This window comes from Oryctolagus cuniculus, chromosome 18 (genome assembly GCF_051225735.1).
Source record: "Oryctolagus cuniculus isolate XC-2025 breed Fujian yellow rabbit chromosome 18, ASM5122573v1, whole genome shotgun sequence".
NCBI lineage: Eukaryota > Metazoa > Chordata > Mammalia > Lagomorpha > Leporidae > Oryctolagus > Oryctolagus cuniculus.
Window position 1 is genome coordinate 13,309,726 of NC_142884.1, and position 23,832 is coordinate 13,333,557.

At 48.2% G+C, this 23,832-nt stretch overlaps 1 protein-coding gene across 1 annotated transcript; it reads right to left on the bottom strand.

Moving 5' to 3' along the window:
• Positions 1-1,184: 1,184 nt before the first annotated feature.
• On the bottom strand, positions 1,185-13,870 carry LOC100352883 (zinc finger protein 227). Its single transcript, XM_070062134.2, has 3 exons — positions 10,214-13,870; positions 7,539-7,665; positions 1,185-4,122 (listed from the first exon to the last, which is right to left on the bottom strand). The coding sequence occupies exons 1-3, from the start codon at positions 10,271-10,273 to the stop codon at positions 3,065-3,067; spliced, it is 1,245 nt and encodes a 414-aa protein (XP_069918235.2). The 5' UTR covers positions 10,274-13,870; the 3' UTR covers positions 1,185-3,064.
• Positions 13,871-23,832: the final 9,962 nt, after the last annotated feature.

The window sequence follows — 23,832 nt, forward strand, 5'->3', positions numbered from 1 at the left end:
CAGCAGAGCTCCCCGACTATACTTTCCAAGGAGCCAATCCTTCCTGTCGGCTAGACGTACTGGACTCCCGGCTTGTCACACGGACATGCTGATCTTCCCATTTTTCTATCAGGTGGTTTTCCTCATGAGCTACTGGGACACTGCATTTGGTTTAAGTGCCAGTGCCAGAGAATGAGGAAAATTGTTTGGAAGACCTTACAGTTCAAACATCATTGATGGCATTAGTTGTTTGATACATGAATATTGGGTCCTCCACAAATATGCTGTTTTGTAGTTGTGTACATATTCCCTGCTCTTAGGGAAACATACTTGTTTCATGCGAGGGACAAGGTATCTTTAATATACTCATGTGGTTTGTAAAAGTACTCATGTGTACCATGGGTATCAATATGCCATGTGAGCATGCACGTGGAAAAATGATTCAATCACATGACACCTGGAGTGTCTGCAGGTGTGAGATTCTATATAACTTTCCACTTTTATGAAGTGCTTTCAAAACGTTTAAATGGAAAAATATATGACGCAAAAGCCACATAATTTGGAAATAACTAGTAACATCTACCTGCATTTTTTTTAATTTAAAAATTTCTTTTGTGCTTTTTAAAGTCAATATATTCTTTTTTTTTATTATTTTTGACAGGCAGAGTGGACAGTGAGAGAGAGAGACAGAGACAAAGGTCTTCCTTTGCTGTTGGTTCACCCTCCAATGGCCACCATGGCCGGCACACCATGCTGATCCGATGGCAGGAGCCAGGTGCTTCTCCTGGTCTCCCATGGGGTGCAGGGCCCAAGCACTTGGGTCATCCTCCACTGCACTCCCGGGCCACAGCAGAGAGCTGGCCTGGAAAAGGGGCAACCGGGACAGAATCCGGCACCCCGACCAGGACTGGAACCCGGTGTGCCGGCACCGCAAGGTGGAGGATTAGCCTAGTGAGCCGCGGCGCTGACTTAAAGTCAATATATTCTTGACATCTTCCAATCTCAATTCCTACAAATTTACCTTCTCCCATGTGATGTTTCCATAGCATTCCAGTGTTAGCAAACCATCAAATACTTTGGCAATCTGGTTATTTCTACACTGGCCATTAAACAATGATGCAATGGACATACTTTATATTACATAAATATACTTACTTTTTATTTTTAAGATTTCATTCATTTATTTGAGAGGTAGAGTTACAGAGAGACAGAGAGGTCTTCCTTCCATTGTTTCACTCCCCAAATGGCCACAATGGCCAGAGCTGTGCCAATCCAAAGCCAGGAGCCAGGTGCTTTTTCCCGGTCTCCCATGTGGGTGCTGAGGACCAAGGACGTGAGCCATCTTATACTGCTTTCCCAGGCCATAGCAGAGACCTGGATCGGAAGAGGAGCAGCTGGGACTAGAAACGGCGCCCATATGGGAAGCCAGCACCACAGGTGGAGGATTAACCTACTGTGCTACTGTGCCGGCCTCCTATTTACTTCTGAAATTCAAAGATTCATCTCTATGGATCTATCCCTTAATTTTTAACCTTACATGCAATATAAAACAATATTATGAGTCCTTAGCTACATGAATTTTTAGTCAGCAATTTTATTCATTTTTCATAGCTTTCCAGATTTAGTAAAAATATTGATTGCTCTAAACATAAAAGGAATATTAGTGGAAAAATAATGCAACTCTCCCTAACCAAAATAAACACAAACTAAAAAAAAAAAAAAAACCCAATTAGTCAGTGTATGGAAAACATCCTTTCACATACTGTCTTTAGGAATTATTCACATTGAAATACAATTTCTATAATTGAATCTTACCAAGAGGGCCAATTTCTACTCCTCTCTCAAGTAAGAGTTCTATTCCTGTTTCTCTGGCTCCGTGTCACCACTTTAATGACTAGGGAAATTCTGAGTCTGCAGAATTTCCTTCCACTGTTAACAGGTGTACAGGGTTGATCGCCACATGGACTCCAGAAAGAAATGAAGATTTGCACTCTCACAAGTAGCGCATTTCTCACTGCTAAAGCTTTTGGCCAGAAAGTGTGGACTTTCTGGTGGTACGTAAGGCGTGAGCGGTGGCTGAAGGCCTTCCCACATGTATCACATCTGTGCAGTTTTTCTCCGGCGTGGAGCCTTTGATGGGCTTGAAGACGTGCACTCTGACTGAAGCCCCTACCGCACTCCTCACACGTAAAGAGTTTCTCCCTAGTGTGGACACTTAGATGGACTCGCAGACTGGAGGGGAGACTGAAGGCCTTCCCACACTCCTCACACTTGTGGGGTTTCTCTCCTGTGTGGACCCTTTGATGATGGCGAAGATTCAAGCTCCTACCAACCCACACTCCTCACATTTGTAGGGTTTTTCTCCAGTGTGGCCTCTCTGGTGGTGTATAGACTGCGAGCTGTACCGAAAGCCCTTCCCACACACGTCACATTTGTATGGCTTCTCCCCAGTGTGGACCCTCTGGTGAGACTGAAGCCCAGGGGACTGACTGAAGCCCTTGCCACACACACCACACGCGTACGGCTTCTCTCCAGTATGCACTCGCTGGTGTGCCCGGAAATCTGTGGCCTGACTGAAGCTCTTCGCACACTCCTCACATTTGTAGGGCTTCTCTCCCAGTGGACTCTCTGATGAGCGTGGAGGTTTGGTCTCCAACTGAAGCCCTTCCCACACTCCTCACATCAATACGGCTTTTCTCCAGTGTGGACTACCTGGTGCAGTTTCAGGTTGGAACTGTAACTGAAGTCCTTCCCACACACACCACATCTGTATGGTTTTTGCCCAGTGTGGACTCTCTGGTGGGTTTGAAGCTTTGAGGACTGACTAAAGCCCTTCCCACACGTTTCACATTTGAATCGCTTCTGCCCGGTGTGGACATTCTGATGGACTTGGAGATTGGAGGCCTGACTGAAGCCCTTCCCACACTCCTCACATTTGTAGGGCTTCTCTCCCGTGTGGACTCGGAAATGGATATGGAGATCTGTATTCCGGGTAAAGCCTTTCCCACACGCCTCACATCTGTAGGGTTTCTCTCCAGTGTGGACTCTCCGGTGGCATGTTAATGGCGAATTGTGACTGAAGCCCTTACCACACAAGTACATTTGTAGGGCTTCTCCCCAGTGTGGACTCTCTGATGAATGTGAAAGTGTGCAGCCTGAGTAAAGCCTCTTCCACACTCTTCACACTTATAGGGTTTCTCACCCCTGTGAACCCTCTGATGGACACGGAGGTTAACACTCCAGCCGAAGCCCTCACCGCACTCTTCCCATTTGTAGGGTTTTCCTCAGTGGGGACTCTCTGATGGCACTGAAAATTTGAACTCTGACTAAAGCATTTCCCACACTCCTCACACGTATACGGTTTCTCGCCAGTGTGAGTTCGGTCATGAATGACGAGCCCCGTGCTGCTACCGAATCCCTTGCCACAGCTGTCACAGCGGTAGCACCTCTCTCCTGTACCATGCGCCTGATGAGGGTGAGAAGAGTTCTCCCCGAGGCAACCAGCAGGTTCCCGACATTCATTTGGTCTCTCTCCTGAGTGAGTTCTCTGATGAATTTCCAGACGTGAACTCTGGCTGAAGCACTTCTCTCCGGGGTGAACACTCTGGCGAAGGGGATGCACTGAGCCGTAGCCGAACCCCTTTCCACACTCACGGCATGGGTGCGGTTTTTCTCCTACGGGCAGCTGCTGACTCGTGTCATCACTGATGCCAACTCTGCCACATTCCTTACCTTTGCAGGGTTTCCTCTGAGCGGCAGTGCTAATCTGCTCACTACACGAAGATTCCTCCATGAAGTCTCCACACACACGCAGGGCACTTGGCTTGTCACTCTGCTTACCTCTACTCTGATTCTGTGCTGCATTCCAACAACTATTCTGGCAAGAATCTTGAGTCCTCAAAACTGAACACCCTTGGTTTTCACTATTACTGGGGCTCTCTCCTTTACGACTCGTTGTATTATTCTCATTTCCAGAAACCTGCATGGAATCAACTTGTATTAACTGGAAACTCTTCCTCTGAAGACACCTGGTTAATTCACTTGCAACCTGCTTCCGGATCTGCCAACAGGATAACTCCTCATGTAAAAGGTATGTTACGGCCAATCTTCGAAGAGTCTCCAATTCGTTTTGATTCTTGCTACCTATCGAAAGTAAATATTCAGAGATGAGGACAGGTAAATACATATTCTTTCTTCAGAAATATCAGAATTTTACCCTAAGGCCAAAGGAGAATGCCTTATTAAGCCAGAAGGATGATCTTGTCCTTATAACATTATTTATCTTTCTCTCATGTTTCATGCAAGTGAAAGCAATGAATGGTGTCAACAGGCTTCTAATTCTAAAAGGTAAAAGTGACTCATTTAGAAAACCTACTGTTGGGGCCAGCACTGTGGTACAGTGGGTTAAAGCCCTGGCCTGCAGCGCTGACATCCCATATGGGCGCCCGTTCAAGTCCTGGCTGCTCCACTTCTGATCCAGCTCTCTGCTGTGGCCTGGGAAAGCAGTAGAAGATGGCCCAAGTCCTTGGGCCCCTGTACCTGCGTGGGAGGCCTGGAAGAAGCTTCTAGCTCCTGGCTTTGGATTGGCCCAGCTCCAGCCATTGTGGCCATTTGGGGAATGAACAGCAGATGGAAGACTTCTCCCTCCCTCCCTCCCTCCCTCCCTCCCTCTCTCTCTCTGCCTCTACTTCTCTGTGACTCTGCCTTTCCAATAAGTAAATAAATATATATATATATATAAAATTTCCACCCTTTCCTAGTCAGGACTATCCTCATGCCCACAGTATGTGAGTGTCTTTAGACTTCTGGAGCTGGTCAGTTTAAACTGCTAACTGCTGTATCCAGGTCACAGGATCATTCAGGTACGAGTGTCAGGGGAGTGAGAAAGTGGTATGTTGGCCGCATGGATGAAGCAGTTTCACCAGGAAGCAGCCAACCTGGTGTTGCTACGTGGGGACAGATGAACTGTAGTGCTGGCATGCAGGTGTTGACCACATTTAACAGTTCAGTTACACATTCTGGAAATTGGGAGTAGCTTTTATCTTCTGAGGTTAGGTTTGAATCTTTACCCATCAAAGTTATATAAGGAATCAGAATTATGTTCAACATTCACTGGAAAAGAATGTTCAAAAAAAATCCATGAACTACTCTAGTGTGTTGTAAACCTATGAGCTATTTCTAGAATTAAGAGGGACACGAAGGTCAGTTGTCTCCATTCTCTGCAAGCTGTTTTTAAGATTCATAAAAACAAGCCCTTTAACTTGGGCTGTCACCAATACACAATGTTTTAAAATATTATTTGTACACAGAGCAGGGTTATAAAATCCCAAAACATACTATGTTAAGTTAAAAAAGAAAATGTCACAGGATTGGGTAAAAAAAGGACTTGCTGGCCGGCACTGTGGCTCACTAGGCTAATCCTCTGCCTTGCGGCGCTGGCACACCGGGTTCTAGTCCCAGTCGGGGCGTCAGATTCTGTCCCGGTTGCCCCTCTTCCAGGCCAGCTCTCTGCTGTGGCCAGGGAGTGCAGTGGAGGATGGCCCAAGTGCTTGGGCCCTGCACCCCATGGGAGACCAGGAGAAGCACCTGGCTCCTGCCTTCAGATCAGCGCGGTGCGCCGGCCGCGGCGGCCATTGGAGGGTGAACCAACGGCAAAAGGAAGACCTTTTTCTCTGTCTCTCTCTCTCACTGTCCACTCTGCCTGTCAAAAAAAAAAAAAAAGTAAAATTAAAAAAAAAGGACTTGCTATATTATGCAAAAATAACAACACTAATGATCACAGGTCTCAGGGTTCTGTATGCAGGAAAATGAAACCCAGTGAAGTGAAGCGAGTGTAATGTTCCGGACACATCAAAAGTGATGCAGCTTGGTGACCTAGAAAGGCAGGCAGACATCAGAATAGATTGCATCCGTCAGATACAAAATGCAGGGCCCAGTCTGTCACATTAACAGACAATCGTCTCTGTTCTGTTTCTGCGGTGGGGGCCACGAATACCTAATTTTTACTTTAGTTTTTAAATGTGTAGAATGAGGTATATGCAATTAGAGAGAAAAGAGGGTAAAAAGTGAAGAAGTGAGAGGGCAGGGAAAAGCGAGGTGGGACAGTGCGGTGGCTGAGCAGTGAGACGCTGAGCCGTGCTATCACACCCTGCTGAGAGACGGCAGCACCTGGACGAGCGGGCAGTCGTGGACATGAGAAGCAGACCAGCTGCTACCTGAAACAGCCACATGGTCCTGCCCAGAGCGTCCCCTTCCTTGGGTCTCTGCTTCCTTCCTCCAAAGTCTTTCTTCTGCTTCCAACTGGGACACCATATCTTATTTGAAGGGAAGGTGCCCTATGAAAAGATTACATTTACATTTAAGGTGAACACACAACTAAAATACATCTTTGTCCAAGTCCTCAGAACCTATGTAATCCTCAGAACCTCTAAACTCATTTTTTTTTAAATTTTTTGACAGGCAGAGTGGACAGTGAGAGAGAGAGACAGAGAGAAAGGTCTTCCTTTTGCCGTTGGTTCACCCTCCAATGGCCGCCGCGGCCGGCGCGCTGCGGCCGGCGCACCGCGCTGATCTGAAGGCAGGAGCCAGGAGCCAGGTGCTTTTCCTGGTCTCCCATGGGGTGCAGGGCCCAAGCACCTGGGCCATCCTCCACTGCCTTCCTGGGCCACAGCAGAGAGCTGGCCTGGAAGAGGGGCAACCGGGACAGAATCCGGCGCCCCGACCGGGACTAGAACCCGGTGTGCCGGCGCCGCAAGGCGGAGGATTAGCCTAGTGAGCCGCGGCGCCGGCCTCTAAACTCATATTTTAAGAACTTTTTTGAACATGAACTAGTCAGACTAGGCCATGGCCTAGCTAATAGACAGATCAAATCAGCTGTAGCCACAGATAGATCAGACAGATGAGATTTAGCCAACATCTGTTTTTATCACACTTCTAACCCTGTCTCTCATACCACTCACTGAAGATGGTCAGTTTTTGCTGTAATGTCAGCAGTCTTTCATAACAAATTCTGATATTTTCTATCCTTATCTAAACTGAAATTGTTCAATTTCATGGAAATAATTGTCAATATAATGCACAAGGTTGATTTCACAACCCATCACGGGTCACAATTATAATATGAACAAAGTACTTATAAGAAAAAGTACAGAAGTTGCCCACTGATAGTCTATTTAAACAGGGTCTCTCAACTGTGGTCCTACAGGGAGTCTAGAGTGGGTGAACCTCTGCTATGGGAGCTGTCCTGTGCATGGCAGGAGGTTTAACGTCCCTGGCCGTTACCAACTATATTGCAATGGCACTCCTCCCCAAGTTATGACAATCAACTACCACATGTCCTTTAGGGACAAAATCACCCTTGGTTGAAAGCAAGTGATTTAAAAGGATAGCATTTTGCCTGAGCAGAAAGACCAGAAAAAACAATGCTTGTTTTCCCAGGGATTAGAAAACATTTTGTCAAGAGCAGGAGGCCATTCCCAAAGGTCCAAAGCCTTGAACCCCTGAGGACACAGAGGTGACTCCCAAGGGAGGTGACGTTCAGTGTCGGGGGCCGTCCTCACCCACTGCGACCAGGTTCCGGAAGTTCTCCAGCATCACAGCCCGGTACAGCTCCCTCTGGGTGAGGTCCAGCAGCCGCAGCTCCTCCCTGGTGAAGACCACGGCCACGTCCTTGAACGTCACCGCCTCCTACAACATAAAACACACCACCAGCCTCCAGAGGAGGGCAGTACCAAGAAGGATAATGAGGACGAAAAAACTTGGATTCCAGGCAGCCTTCTGTAACAGGTAGGTGGCTCAAGGCACCCACCATACCCACCTACTGTCACGTTCACAGCCAGTTAGGGCACCAGTTCTGGAGTCAGGCTGTTTGAGTTCAAATGCCAAAGCCCTGCCCTTGATTAAATAGAGCGCCTTGCACACATTCCTTAAGCGCTCGCTATCTCACCGGCTCTCCTCTGTGACAGCATCTGAATCGTAAGGTGGCTGACAGGATGAGGTGAGTGAAGAGGAGTGAAGCACTCAGAATGGTGTCTGGCACATCACAAGGCCTTAATCAACGTGAGCGATTTCCATCAAGATGATGATCGCTTTCACCCTATTTCACGACTGGTGGAACAGTATTCTTGGAATGACTTACCTTTACCCAACCCACGTAATATATCATTAATTACAGATTTTTATCCATAGTCAATATTGCAAAGATTCTTTTACAACTGTCTCAGGCAAAAAGCAGCAGGTACAAAGTCATAGGATATTCACTTTAAAAATTCTTGAATGATGGTAGACCTTCTTCTTATAAGGTTTAGCCAAATAACACTTCACAAAGGAGAGCCAAAGTTTTCTTTAGTCTCTAGACTCTCACTAAACAGAACTTAATTCCCTCTTGAGAAAAATCTTTTGGGGGCCAGCACTGTGGCATAGCAGATTAAACTGCTGCCTAAGACACCAGCATCCCATATGGACACCAGTTAGAGTCCTGGCAGCTCCACCTCTGATCCAGCTCCCTGCTATGGCCTGGGAAAAGCAGTAGAAAATGGCCCAAGTGCTTGGGCCTCTGCACCCAAGTGGGAGACCCAAGATGAAGCTTCTGGCTTCAGTCTGGCCCAGACCTGGCTTTTGAGGCCATTTGGGGAGCAAACCAGCAGATAAAGATCTCTCTTTCTCTCTCTGTAACTCTTTCAAATAAATAAATCTTAAAAAAAAGTCTTTTTGGGGCTGGTGCTGTGGCATAGTGGATACAGCCGCCACCTGCAGTGCTGCATCTAATATGGGCACCATTTCAAGTCCCAGCTGCTCCATTTCCAATCCTGCTCTCTGCTGTGGCCTGGGAGAGCAGTAGTAGATGGGCCAAGTGCTTGGGCCCTGCACCCACATGGGAGACCCGGAAGAAGCTCCTGGCTCCTGGCTTCAGATCGGCCTAGCTCTGGCCATCATGGCCATTTGGGCAGTGAACCAGCAAATGGAAGACTTCTCTCTCTATGCCTCTACCTCTCTGTAACTCTGTCTTTCAAATAAATAAATAAAAATCTTTTGGCAATCTAAATTAAATAAATAAATAGAAGCCCCAACATTTGCACACATCTAATTATTAGTTATGATCTTTTAAAAATAAATTTACTTTCATTTTTATGATATTCCTATTCCAATCGGACTTTCTGCATCTTCTCGTCTGAATAGAGATTTAAGCTCTTTGATCTTTGCCTCACGTTTAAGCACATCCCCCCAGTCAGCTATTGCCTTATCCCAAGACACTTCCTATTTTTGCTCTAGGGGCATGTAAAACACTCACAGCAGAGCTGTGCTGAGCACCGAGGTACCACAGCTGGTGAAGAAGAGACGGGCCCAGAGATGGGGACAGCAGAAGCGCTGGGGCTATCATTCTGAAAGGTCAAGGCAGACACAGCCATGGTACGCACGCAGACCTCTGAATGGGAACTTCCCTTGCCCTATCTTCCTTTTCCATTCCTGAAAGCAGAATGTCAGAAATCCCTAATCCAATAGAGGCTTCAGAGACCACAGGTTTGGCTACCTGTGAGGTGTTAATTATATGATGTATCCACTTCCATTTCTTCCTGTTTGAAGATAAATCACCTACATCCTCACACAGCACTCTGAAGAATAACGCAATGACAGATGGGGTGGTGAGGTGTTTATGGACCTTAAACTATATACATATTTTGTTAAAAAAATTAATACAGCAAAGAAACAGGTAACTAAAACAAATATACGTGCACGTTCAAAAAATACACAGCTCTCGTCCGTCTGATAAATCACACCATGTAATGCTTGAACGCCTGCTTACACAACCCCGAGGGTCCCTGCACCGTTTCTTAAAACAGTAAAATCTGAAAAGTCCGAGCAAGGAATCAGTTTTTTTTTTTAAAGGATATTGCAATTCAATAGAACAGGCTATAACCACTTAAAATGCAGGTGACACAGTTAAACAAGGAAAACATAATTCAAAGTTTCCCCTTCCTTTACTGCACACAAGCAGTTGCAGACGTCCAGGGAAGAGGCCATGGGAAAGGGAAGCGACGGCCATCGTCGTCACCGCTCCTTCTTCAAGACTGCTTTATAAACAGTACAGACCACAAAGCCAAACACACATGTACAGCTGCCCACGACACGCACTGAGAGACCTGTTGACTGTGACCAGCATCATGAAAGATGAGAAAAAAGGTGAACCTAATTTTTTAAAAACAGAACCACAGCTGCAGACACAGACAGATCTTACCTGAAATCTGGTCATTTCCTCCCGTTCCTCCTGGGGAACGTCGGCCTCCCGGGAGGGCATAACTGGGGAAGGACAGAAATCCACAGGACACGCACGTCAGAGCTGCCATTAGCCATGTGGGTCTTTCCAGAAATTACACAAGGTGCCCCTGCTTACAGAGGCAGCCACGCGCAGCCTGACAGCGGAGCGTGGACGGGATCCGGCTCCTACCTGTGCCGGCTCGGCGCTGTCAGGCAGTGAACAGCCTGCACGGCCAAGCGAGTCCTCCTGACACGCAGGTGTCCAGTCTTCAGAACGGGAAGAAAGGAGAGGCAGAGTAACACTGCGTGGATGAGGGGCCAGCACTGCGGCGTAGTGGCTAAGTCACCGCTGTGACAACAGCATCCCATATGGGCACCCTCTAATGTACTTGGCCCAAGTCCCTGGGCCCCTGCCCCACGTGGGAGATCTGGATGGAGCTCCAGGCTCCTGGCTTCGGCCTGGCCCAGCTCCAGCCATTGAGACCATTTGGGGAATGAAGCAGTGGGTAAGATATCTCCCTCTGTAACTTTCAAATCAATTAGTCTTTAAAAAAGACATATATGGAGGGGGCCGGCACTGTGGCGTAGCGGCTAAGGCTGCCACCTGCAGTGCCGGCATCCCATATGGGCACTAGTTCAAGTCTTGGCTGCTCCACTTCCGATCCAGCTCTCTGCAATGGCCTGGGAAGGCAGTGGAAGATGGCCCAAGTCCTTGGACCCCTGCACCCACATGGAGGACCCAGAGGAAGCTCCTGGCTCCTGGCTTTGGATCGGCACAGCTCCTGCTGTTGTGGCCAACTGGGGAGTGAACCAGCAGATGGAAGACCTCTCTCTCTGCCTCTCCTTCTCTGTGTAACTCTTTCAAATAAAATAAATAAATCATATGTGTGTGTGTGTGTGTGTGTATGCATGTGTGTATATACATATATACACACACACACATATGGAATGAAAAAAAACGAGGAACTGTAATGAAGAGCCTGGGTTCGATTCCTGAAAGTGACAGCACTTATATACCCTCAGGAATATCAAAAATCCCTGTGCCTCAATTCTATCAGTTATAAGCTAAGAGAAGGCCAGGGCCATTGCTGGCCCAACTCCTTGGGCCCCTGCACCCGCGTGGGAAACCTAGAAGAAGCTCCTGGCTCCAGATAGGCACAGCTTTGACTTTTGCAGCCAACTGGGGAATGAACCAGTGGACAGAAGACACCTCTCTCTCTCTCTCTGCCTCTCCTTCTCTCTGTGTGTAACTCCTCCAAATAAATAAATAAACCTTTAAAAAAAAAAAGAGAGAGAGAGAGAGAACTGCTGGGGGTGGCCCTGTGGCACCGGCATCCCATAATGGGTACCAGTTTGGATCCCAGCTGCTCCACTTCCAATCCAGATCCCTGCTAATGTACCTGAGAAGGCAGCGCAGGATGCCCCAAGCAAGCACTTGGGCCCTGCACCCACATGGGAGGCCCAGAACAAGCTCCTGGCTCCTGGCTCCAATCAGCCCAGCTCTGACTGCTGCAGCCATTTGGATGGAAGATCTCTGTTGCCCTTCCTCTCTCTCTCCTCTCTAACTCTGCTTTACAAATAAATAAATCTTTAAAGAGAGAGAGAACTATAAGGCTTTCCTACAACTGATAAAAGGCATGAGTTCACACATAGAAAATTCTCAACATAATAAACCAGAACAATAAATAGAATTAATATGAAGGGGCTTCAAGAGTGTTCATGGGAAATGTGCATTTTCTCTTAATTCTAGTTTTTCATGAACTTTTTGAAGCCTCCTGGGACTCTCCTCAACTGACAAATTGCAGTGACACTTGGGAATGCAAGAGGAAGTAAACACACCCAGAACTGAACAAGAACCACCTCAAACTCCCAGAAAGAAATACAGTTTACACCTCAAAGAAACGACATTAGATTGAGACAGTGTAACGTGGAGACCCGAACAATGGAGTATTACAGGAAAATGGAAGGAAGACGGCAGCTGTCAAGTCAAGCTTTCTGTGCTCAACGAAAAGATTTTTTTACATGACACGAGTTGTCTTTTAAAGCTTAAGATAAACACGTCTGTAGGCGCCCTGAAAACGGGCTGCGAGAAAACGCTGCAAAAACCCTGGGGAACAGAATAATCCTTGTTTAAAAAAAAAAAAAGTCCAAGATTTGTTTTTAATTAGTTATTTATTTATTTGAAAAGTAGAGAGAGGGGGAGGGAGAGAGAGAGGTCTTCCCTCCACTGGTTCACTCCCCAGAGGCCGCATGCGCCAATCCGAAGCCAGGTGCCTCCTCCGGGTCTCCCATGCAGGTGCAGGGGCCCAAGGACTTGGGCCACCTTCTACGCTTTCCCAGGCCACAGCAGAGAGCTGGATCGGAAGTGGAGCAGCCGGAAGTGGAGCAGCCGGGACTCGAACCGGCACCCACATGGGATGCCAGCACCGACTACCCGCTGCGCCTCGGCGCCCGCCCAATATTCAACTATGGAGCGACTGCGGCAAAGCCGCCCAAGCTTTTTCCGTCTCCTTTTCTCATCCTTAAAACCAGGCGTGCGGCAAGACTCGACTCCAACTCCACTCGGCCCGTGGAAGGACGCGTCGAATGGGAGCGCGAAGACGTCCTTGGCAGCAGCATCCTCCCCGGCCCACGCACGCGCGAGGGACCCCGCGAGGCGGCAGCGCGCACGGGGCCGCAGGCGGGCGCTGGGCAGAGGTCCGGCCCCGGCCTTGCGTCCAGCAGCGGACGGCGCCCCCGGGGCTACGCCGGAGCCACCCCCGACGCGCACTGTCCCGCTTCCAGCTGCAACCCCACGCGTCCCAACAGCTCTGCCGCGGCTTCCACGCGCGGGACGCGGCCGGCGGCCGGGGAGGCGGGGCAGGGAGAGGCCACCTTCCAAACGCCCGCCCGCCACCCACGGCCACCCCAGCCGGGTCGCGGGGGAGCTGACTCCCCTCCCGGACCGGAAGGATGGTGACGGCCTTCCTCCGCCGGGCGGAAGTGGCCGCGACGACACAGAACTCCATTTCCCAGAAGGCCGCAGGGCTGGGGGCGGCACCCACGCCGCGGCCTCCGCTCCGAGCGGCCGCCCATTGTTTCCGGACAGAGTCCTGGAATACATTTCCCCAAAACCCCTAAGAGGAGGAAGAGCCAGGTCCCGCCCTTGTAGAGGGAGAAAAAAGGAAGAGAAAAATCTCCCAAGTCTTGGAGCGCATGAACTACAATTCCCAGAATCCTTTTCGTGACTTCCTGTCATTGGCCGGAAGTCGTCTTCGGACACTCACGGAGATTAGCTTCTCATATGTCTAAGGAACAAACAAAAAGTCACAGCAAATGCGTGAGAATCTTAAAACATGGAGTGTTAAGGAACAGTGACCCTTTATTACTAGCAGTATCCACACCGCTACCGACACATGATAGTGACAGCTGTCGATTTGGTTTTTACGCTAACAGGATCAGCTGCTAGGGGAGACACATTTTAGATGCACAGGAATGGAAGTCTTGCCATCCACGACAATGCGGTCACGACGTTCAGTGAAGTGAACCGAGCACGGAACTCCGCGTGTCACGTGACCTGACTCATGTGGAGTCTGAGAAATAGAGAGTGGAGCAGCCGGGACTCGAACCGGCGCCCGTGCCCGGTGGCAATGCTAAGTCATCCTCCCAGGTTACCCCACAGTCAGCCCTTCTTTTTTTTTTTTTTTAATTTTATTTTTTGACAGGCAGAGTGGACAGTGAGAGAGAGACACAGAGAAAGGTCTTCCTTTGCCGTTGGTTCACTCTCCAATGGCCGCCGCGGCCGGCGCACTTCGGCCAGTCAGCCCTTCTAAAGGCCTGCGGTGAACATCTGAGGGCAGAACCTCGAGTGTCCCTCTCAGGATGGACGTCTGAGGAGGGTGCCTTTGGGCTGTCAGTGTCACCGCGAGGGGAGGAACGAGGAACTGTGTCCATTAGCTAAGGAAAAATCTGCGCTCAGGTAACTGATCCTCAGCCAATGCCGGAATCTGGGAGAGAACTGGCAGCCAGCGCGCGGTCAAGATGCCAGCATGATAGACTCCACTTCAAAGATGAGAAGGAGGCACGGTTAATTAACTGACAAACTCTGAGGCCCGCGCTGGGGCGCAGCGGGTGAAGCCGCCGCCTGCAGTGCCGGCATCCCATATGGGCCCCGGTTCGAGTCCCGGCTGCTCCACTTCCGATCCAGCTCTCTGCTGTGGCCTGGGATAGCAGTGGAGGATGGCCCAGGTCCTCGGGCCCCTGCACCCGCGTGGGAGACCTGGAGGAAGCCCCTGGCTGCTGGCCTCGGATCGGGGCAGCTCCAGCAGTGGCGATCCTCTGGGGACTGAACCGGCGGATGGATGAGCTCTCTGTAACTCTGCCTTTCAAATAAATAAATACACTATTTTAAAAATGAAAATAGAAAGCTACATGGCTAGGAAATGGCACGACTGACAAGTGGGTGGGGGAGCCCGAGACCCTCAAATCGGGTCACACAGTCTGCTCAGAACGGCCACCGGCACCGCGACTGCGCCCACCCTGTGCTCCGCAGCCGGCCGCCGCTTCCCCGCTCCGCTGCTCCCCGCCGCGGTGTCCAGAAGGCTTAGAGGACCCCGAGTAACACAGCCACCCGCTCAAACTCCCGACCAGGAGCCCCAGAACCGCTTCCCAGAATTCCCTGGCACAGCCGTCCTGAAGCGGAAGCGCCTCCGGGCTACGCAGACCCGGACTACATTTCCCAGAATTCCTAGAGTAGACACAGCCCCGCCCCCCGAGGGCGGGAGTACTCGGAAGTACCCGGAGCTTCAAAGTCTTTTTTTTTTTAAGCTTTATTTATTTATTTGATATGCTTATTTTATTTGTTTGATTTAAGATACATATTTAAAGAAATGTATTAAACTTTACCTAGAGGTTCAGCTATTGGCATGTAGCACACTCATATAATGAAATTTACAAATAGTAGTTGGGTTTCCCTCCAGGTTACATAAGTCTACACTCCCATGACATTTATCGCAACACCACACCGTTTCCAGGGGTAATCATCCTGTGTCTCTCTATTAAACATACAGTAGTATCTCACTGTCACAGATTCCTCTCACTTATGGTAAGATTCAGAATTTCCTCGAATGCTTGACAGCTCTTCTGTAAACTGTACTTCTGCCTTTCACCCGTCTTACTTTTCTCGTTCATTTGCACTGCATATTCTAATTATTAATACCTTAACGAGACACAACGCTATGTCCTATTCAGCACTGAACATTTTTGTAACAACTTTACTGAGATATAATTCACATACCGTATCAATCTAAAGTGCACAAAATGAATTTTAGAACCTTCACAGGGTTGTGCAGTCACCAGTACAATTTTAGGACATTTTCACCATCTCAAAAAGAAACTTGGTAACAATTAACAGTCACTTCCAATTTTCCCCTAACCTCCTAGCCTAAGCAATCCGTAATCTACTTATTGTAAAATTACCTATTCTGAACAACTTACGTGAGTGTAATTCTATAGTGTGTTGTCTTTTGAAGTGGATTTGTGCTGCAGAGCATAGTATTTCAAAGGTCCATCCCTGTTGGTGTAAGTATCAGTACTTCATTACTTTTTTATTGTTGAAAAATATGTCATTGTATGAAGATATCATGTCTTATTTCTCCATCAGTTGGTGGACATCTGGGTTTGCACTTTTTGGATGTTATGAACAATGTTGCTGTGGACATTTGTGCCCAAGTTTTTACGTAGACATATGTTTTATTTATCTTGGTTATAATCCAGGAGCGCAATGCTTGGTCATAGGGCAACCTGCTTCATTTGTTGAGCAACTGCCGGACGGTATGCCAAGGCATCTGCATCATTCGACATTTCTACCAATTTCTGAGAGATCCCATCTCTTCACCTCCTCACCCACCCTTCTGTTATCTTTGTTAGTGTAGCACATCTGGTAGACATAAGGTGGCTCTCTCATTACAGTTTTAAAAATATTTATTATAAATTAATTTATGATTTATTATAAATTATTGTATAAAATATAATTATATATTGTAAAATTAAATTAAATGACCCAAACAAAACACCACATACAGAAATTAAATCAAAAGCATTAAAAGATCCAAATTTAAGAGCTAAAACCATAAAACCCTTGGATGAAATCATAGGTGTAAGCCTTCATGACTTTGAAATGTGCAATGGTTTCTTACATGTGACTTAAAATGACAAGGAATAATAAAAACGAATGTACTGAACTTTGTGTCAAAATTTAAAACTTTTGTGCACCAATGGACACCATCAAGAACATGAAAAGATAAACAGAATGGGAGGATATATTTGTAAATAATATATCTGGGCTGGCGCCGCGGCTCACTAGGCTAATCCTCCCCCTTGTGGCGCCAGCACACCAGGTTCTAGTCCCGGTTGGGGTGCCGGATTCTGTCCCGGTTACCCCTCTTCCAGGCCAGCTCTCTGCTGTGGCCAGGGAGTACAGTGGAGGATGGCCCAAGTGCTTGGGCCCTGCACCCCATGGGAGACCAGGAGAAGCACCTGGCTCCTGGCTTCGGATCAGCGCGGTGCGCCAGCTGCAGCGGCCATTGGAGGGTGAACCCACGGAAAAGGAAGACCTTTCTTTCTGTCTCTCTCTCTCACTATACACTCTGCCTGTCAAAAAAAAAAAATATGTATATATATCTGATAAGGGACCTGTTCCTAGAATATAGAAAGAACTGACTCAGTTCAATAATAAAAGACAATTAAATAAGGGGCCAAAGGATCAGAAGAGAAATTTTTTGAAAGAGGATATATATGAATGGCTCAGAAACACATGGAAATATAGTCGACATCGTTAGTCATTAGGGAAATGCAAATCGAAACTATAATGTGGGGCCAGCACTGTGGCGTAGCAGGTAAAGCCACCGCCTGCAGTGCCAGCATCCCATATGGGCACCGGTTCGAGTCCCGGCTGCTCTACTTCCAATCCCGCTGTCTGCTGTGGCCTGGGAAAGCAGTAGAAGATGACCCAAGTCCTTGGGCCCCTGGCACCCTTGGGGGAGACCCAGATGCAGTTCCTGGCTCCTGGCTCAGACCTGGTTATAGCAGCCATTTGGGGAGTGACCCAATGGAAGAAGGAAGATCTGTCTCTCCCTCTCTCCCTATCAGTCTTTCAAATAAATAAATCTTTTTTAAAAAGTGGAAGCAAAATAAAAGTCCACTGACAGATTAATGGATAAAATAAATGTGCTATATATTTGCACTATAATATGCAGCCTTATAAAATGGAAATCCAAAGGGTGGGTGTTTGGCCTCATAGTTTTTGTTTGTTTGTTTGTTTTTTGTTTTTGTTGACAGGTAGAGTTATAGACAGTGAGAGACAGGGAGACAGGTCTTCCTTCCACTGGTTCACTCCCCAAATGACCGCAACAGCCGGCGCTGCGCCGATCCGAAGCCAGGAGCCAGGTACTTCTCCTGGTCTCCCACGGGGTGCAGGGCCCAAGCACTTGGGCCATCCTCCACTGCACTCCCGGACCACAGCAGAGAGCTGGACTGGAAGAGGGGCAACCGGGACAGAATCCGGCCCCCATATGGGATGCCAGTGCCACAGGCAGAGGATTAACCAAGTGAGCCATGGCGCCGGCCCCCCGGCCTTATAGTTAAGATGCCCGTATTCCATATCAGACTGCTTTGGCTCAGTGCCCGTTCTGGCTTCCAATTCCAGTTCCCTGCTGATGTGGACCCCAGGAGCTCGTGAGTGGAGTCCCTGCTGCCCACACAGGAGGCAAGTCCTCAGCTCTCAGCTTTGGCCCTGTTCAGTCCTGGCCACTGTGTGAACCAGCAAATGAGAGCATTCCCTGTGCCTTTTGAACAAATGTGTAAACCTTTTTGGAAAAAAAAAAAAAAGAAAGAAAAAGGAAACCTGATCCTGTGCTCTGCCATGGATGGAACTCAAGTTCACTATGCTAACTGAAGTATGTCAGCCCTAAGACAAATATTCCATAATTCCACTCGGATGAAGTATCTACAGTAGTCAAAATTGTAGAATGTAGCAAGGTGCTTCCCAAGGCAGGGGAGGGGGGAATAGCATCTGATGGGCATGGATTTTCAGTGTTGTGAAATGAAAAAATCCCAGAGATTTTACACAACATGGCTGTACTTAACACTACTGAACTGTATACTTTAAAACATTTAATGTGGGGCTGGCACTGTGCTTAGCAGGTAAAGCCACTGCCTGCAACGCTGGCATCCATATAGGCGCAGGTTCAAGTCCCAGCTGCTCCACTTCTGATCCTGCTCCCTGCTAATAAACCTGGGAAAGCAGTGGAGGATGGCCCAAGTGCTTGGGCCCCTGCACCCACATGGGAGACCCCTAGGAAGCTCCTGGCTCCTGGCTTCAGGTCAGCCCAGCCCCGGCTGCTGCAGCCATTTGGGGAGGGAACCAGCAGATGGAACATCTGTCTCTTCCCTCTGTCTCTGTAATTCTACCTTTCAAATAAATTAATCTTTAAAAAAATGTTTAATATGGCCGGCACCGCAGCTCAACAGGCTAATCCTCCGCCTGCGGCGCCGGCACACAGGGTTCTAGTCCCGGTTGGGGCGCTGGATTCTGTCCCGGTTGCTCCTCTTCCAGGCCAGCTCTCTGCTGTGGCCCGGGAGTGCAGTGGAGGATGGCCCAGGTGCTTGGGCCCTGCACCCCATGGGAGACCAGGAGAAGCACCTGGCTCCTGACTTCGGATCAACGCGGTGCTGAACCAACGGCAAAGGAAGACCTTTGTCTCTCTCTCTCACTGTCCACTCTGCCTGTCAAAAAAATAAATAAATAAATAAAAAATAGACTAAAGCAGGCGTCAGGGAGGTGGTTCTGTACAGATGCAGACAGTACATAAATATTTTAGGCTTTGCAGACCTCACAGTCTCTGTGGTCAGGTGCTCAATTCTGCCATCTTAACACAAAAGCACCCGCAGGCAATGCTGCAAGCAGCGGTCATGGCTACACTGCAATAAAACTGTGTTTGTAAAAACAACTGGTAGCCCGATTACATCCATGGGCCATCATCAATCCTTAGGTAAACCGTGAAAATATGGAAAAGCTGACGCTGCCCTGGGGGATGGTGGATAATAAGGATAGAGAACAAAGTGCTACGTGTCAGGGGCTAGCACAAGTGATTTGCTCCAACAACAGAACCACATGTGGAAGTGCAAGTGCGCAGGGAGCTCCTAGTCAAGTGTAAGATGATCCCGTGTCATTCTCTAAGACTCACTTATGGTCGGCACAGGGCGAATCACGAGCCCTGTGACCCTCAGGGTGGGGAGAGCGACTTTAATCTCTGCAGTCCCTCGGTGAGTGCCATCTGGTTTGGGTTTACTATTTCGGCACATATGAAGCAGTTACTGCCCACCGGTCCTTTCTTTTTCTTTTTTTAATATTTATTTATTTGACAGGTAGAGTTACAGACAGTGAGAGGGAGAGACAGAGAGGAAGGTCTTCCTTCCGTTGGTTCACCCCCCAAATGGCCGCTGCGGCCAGCGCTGTGCCAATCCGAAGCCAGGAGCCAGGCGCCTCCTCCTGGTCTCCCATGGGGTGCAGGGCCCAAGCACTTGGGCCAGCCTCCACTGCACTCCCGGGCCACAGCAGAGAGCTGGACTGGAAGAGAAGCAACCGGGACTAGAACCCAGCACCCATATGGGATTCCGGTGCTGAAGGTGGAGGATTAGCCAAGTGAGCCACGGCGCCGGCCCACCGGTCCTTTCTTAACAAAGCAGCCCTCATTCCACGGGTTAGTAAATCAATATGAGCACGCGGAGAATTGCCGAATATTTCTATTGCCAATACCGTACTGCAGAACTTGGGAAATAACCATGGGTTGGGTTCGAGGATGCATTCAGACCACTAGATACCAACCTGAGCAGAACCATGCACTAATTGTCCTCTGTAAACACTCCCGCTGGCCACAGTGAAATCTGAGATGCCAGGAGTTAACGCCAATTCGGTTCCAGAGTCCAGAAACCGCTCCAGGTGTCCACGTTTACCGAATGCACATCCACCAGAAAATCTGGCTGGAACTCACTTTGGGGAAGTCTAGGACGGTTTCCGACAGCGTAAATCAGTTTGGCCAGCATATCAGGGTGCTGCCTCCAGGGGACCCACCCTGCCCTGTGTTCAAGGCACTCTGAGCATGGGGACTGATATTATGGAATCAGCCGAGGGCTTTTCTACTTAAGTCAAACAGGCATTTACCATGCTCCTCCTCCATTGCCATCCCAGGACACCCTAAAGAGCACCCATATAAACCCCTCCTAGGGGCCCCTTTGGCTTTCCCACTCATTATGAGAAACACACTCAGTTTGTCCCCAGCGCTGACGAGCCCCCAGCTGACCCCTGATGCTCCAGGATACCAAAATCCCATCACCCTCACTGAATTCAGAGAGCCCAGTGTGATGCTATAATTTCCCTCTTTAATCCCTGGTCTGCAGAAAAGTCACTACACAGCCAAGACACCAATGCAGCCCTCACCAATCAATTTCTCAAATCCTTGGCCAAAAAAAGAGTACCCTCTGAAGCCGCCAAGACACACAGAGTGCTGGGCGAGCAGGTCTTACATGATAAATCCATTCCCGAATCCCAGCATTCCTATTGCTTTGTATAGTCTCCTAAAGCAGTTTTTGGTTGGGAGCAATTTTGCCCCTCCTCCCAGGGGACATCTGGCAAAGTCTGGGGACTTCTTTGCCTGTTGTTAATTGGTAGACTATGTTCTTACAGGTAAGGGGGAGTGGGGTGGGTCATTAGGTACAAACTATGACCATTAAAGGATAATAGACTAGCAAAATTGAAATTTTTACTATTTACATCTAGAGAAACCTGAGAAATATATACGGTCGCAGAGCTTAACTGGAAGTAACATAATGATGAATTAGCTGGATTTATTGCTGTGGGTACAATGGACAGTGATTCTAGACTCACTGTAGGCTCACACACTTTGGAATGCCTTCAACAACTCATTGAGTCACTGAAATACGGATGCAAAGTTGTTGCCTACCTTGAAGTTAAAATACCAAACTTTTTTTTTTTTGACAGGCAGAGTGGACAGTGAGAGAGAGAGACAGAGAGAAAGGTCTTCCTTTGCCGTTGGTTCACCCTCCAGTGGCAGCCGCGGCCGGCGCGCTGCAGCCGGCGCACCGCGCTGATCCGAAGGCAGGAGCCAGGTGCTTCTCCTGGTCTCCCATGGGGTGCAGGGCCCAAGTACTTGGGCCATCCTCCACTGCACTCCCCGGCCACAGCAGACAGCTGGCCTGGAAGAGGGGCAACCAGGATAGAATCCGGTGCCCTGACCAGGACTAGAACTCAGTGTGCCGGCGCCGCAAGGCAGAGGATTAGCCTAGCGAGCCGCAGCGCCGGCTAAAATACCAAACTTTTGGCGTAGTGGGTTAACCCATTGCCTGCAGCACCAGCATCCCCTATGGGCACCAGCTGCTCCACTTCTGATCCAGCTCCCTGCTAACGCGCCTGGGAAAGCAGCGGAGGACCACCCAACCGCTTGAGCCCCTGCACCCATGTGGAAGACCTGGAAGAAGCTCCTGGCTTCAGCTTGGGCCGGGGCCCAGCTCCAGCTGGGAGTGACCCAGCAGAGGTTCTCTTTCTGTAACTGTGCCTTTCAAATACATCTTAAAAGAAAACAAAACACATTTTCTAAGTATATTGAGAACGGCTCACGAACCTTGGCCCCGTGGCATGTCTGCACCACTCTCTCACTGAGGACGTCCGGTCCATGGTGGGCTGTTCAGCAGCACCCCCGACCCCCAGCCATTATTGAGCTCAGCTGTCACCATGCTGTTCCCACTCCAGTCACACCTTTCCCTCAGGGAATCTTTATGAAATCTTAAAGCTTGTTTTCCACCGTCCTCAGGCTTTGTCTTGCCCTGTTACTAGGTGAACACCTTTTCCATCATTCCCTTACCCCACATCTGAAGACGCGCTCAGCCGTTCATTGTGTAGGCCTCGCTACATTCCTGGACCGAGCACTGGAAAGGACAAGCCAGTCCCCCAGGATATCCGCTTACCCGGTGAGCAAGTCTGGCAAGAACTAGTAGGCATTAATTCTTACCATTGAAGTTACATGCAAATCTTCTAGGCCACATGATTTTATCCCAAATAAGCTTCAAATACATTGATTGCAAATAGAGTCACATTTATCAAAGGGTCTGTATCTCTAAACAAGCATACTTTTTGAAATAATTGATTTCCAGAGTTCTATTTCTTAAATTTTGGCCTTACATGCCACATGACATGATTCCTTAACTGTAAGAAACTAATGTGCTCTTGATACATTTTTTTATTTATCTTTAGTATTTTCGCTGTTAAAACCACTGTATTCTACTGTAAAATTGATGCTTACTGCGGTTTTTCAAATGCAGGTTAAATGTGGACACACGGCACCGATACTCCTTGTCGGGTTGTCACACATGGTCACAGGCACTATTACGCTCACAGACGCACATGACTTTAACTATAAAGGTACTTCAAAAACGTCATGGAAAATGGAACAAAGTTCCTAAAAAAGTTTATTTGGGTGCAAAAAATTTTTTGAAATCCATGCACATAAGGAAGGGGTCTTTGCAAAGCTCATAGAAAATGCATATTATCTAGAAACTGGATTTCAATTTTTTGCATCAAAATAAACTTTACTTTAAATTCCATCTCCCCATGAACATTTTAAAGTACCCTCATAAAAGAAACCATCACATTCTCTGTTCTGTCTGGACCATCTTTTTTTTTTTTTTTTTAAAGATTTATTTATTTATTTGAAAGAGTTACAGAGAGAGAGAAGGAGAGGCAGAGAGAGAAAAACAGAGAGGTCTTCCATCCGCTGGTTCACGCCCCAGATGGCTGCAACAGCCGGAGCTGTGCGGATCTGAAGCCAGGAGCCAGGAGCTTCTTCCGGGTCTCCCACGCGGGTGCTTTCCCAGGCCATAGCAGGGAACTGGATTGGAAGTGGATCAGCAGGGACTCGACCTGGCGCCCGTATGGGATGCCAACACTGCAGGCATCCACAGCACTACACCACAGCACAGGCCCCTTGACCATCATTTTGATGGATGTTGTTATAGGAGTATATAACTCTCTTCACACTTCTACAAAACTCAGTAACATGACTAATGTGTGACTCACCTTTCCTATTTAAATTTCCTAATGATAAATTCCTATTCTAGGATGTCCCAATCAGGAATGGGCACTTTGCATTCTGATACATACTGAACTTCTCTTGGAAATCTATTTTCATTCTCACTGCTAGGAAAAGATGTGAAAGTGAGTGATGCCCCAACAATTGATAGTTGATGAAATTCACCAAATTCTAGTAACTTGCTATTCGTTCTCTCACGGGAGAAAGGAAGGCTATGCACTAGGGAACTTGACAAAAGTAATCTACTGCATATAACCTCTACCTAAAACTATTGAAAGTAATACTAACGCTGTGGACAATAAGCTAAAGAGTAAGAAAACAATGATCAACATTGACTAAAAAATGCTCATAGGGCTGGCATTGTGGTGCCAGTTGGAGTCCCGATTGTTCCACTTCCAATCCAGCTCTCTGCCAAAGTCTCTGAAAAAGAAGAAGATGGCCCAAGTAACTGGTCCCC

Coding starts and splice junctions, on each gene's coding strand:
- LOC100352883 (XM_070062134.2), bottom strand. CDS start 10,273: ATGCCCTCCCGGGAGGCCGACGTTCCCCAGGAGGAACGGGAGGAAATG. Junction 7,666..10,213: donor AGGAAATGACCAGATTTCAG/GTAAGATCTGTC, acceptor TTTATGTTGTAG/GAGGCGGTGACGTTCAAGGA. Junction 4,123..7,538: donor CCGGAACCTGGTCGCAGTGG/GTGAGGACGGCC, acceptor TACTTTCGATAG/GTAGCAAGAATCAAAACGAA.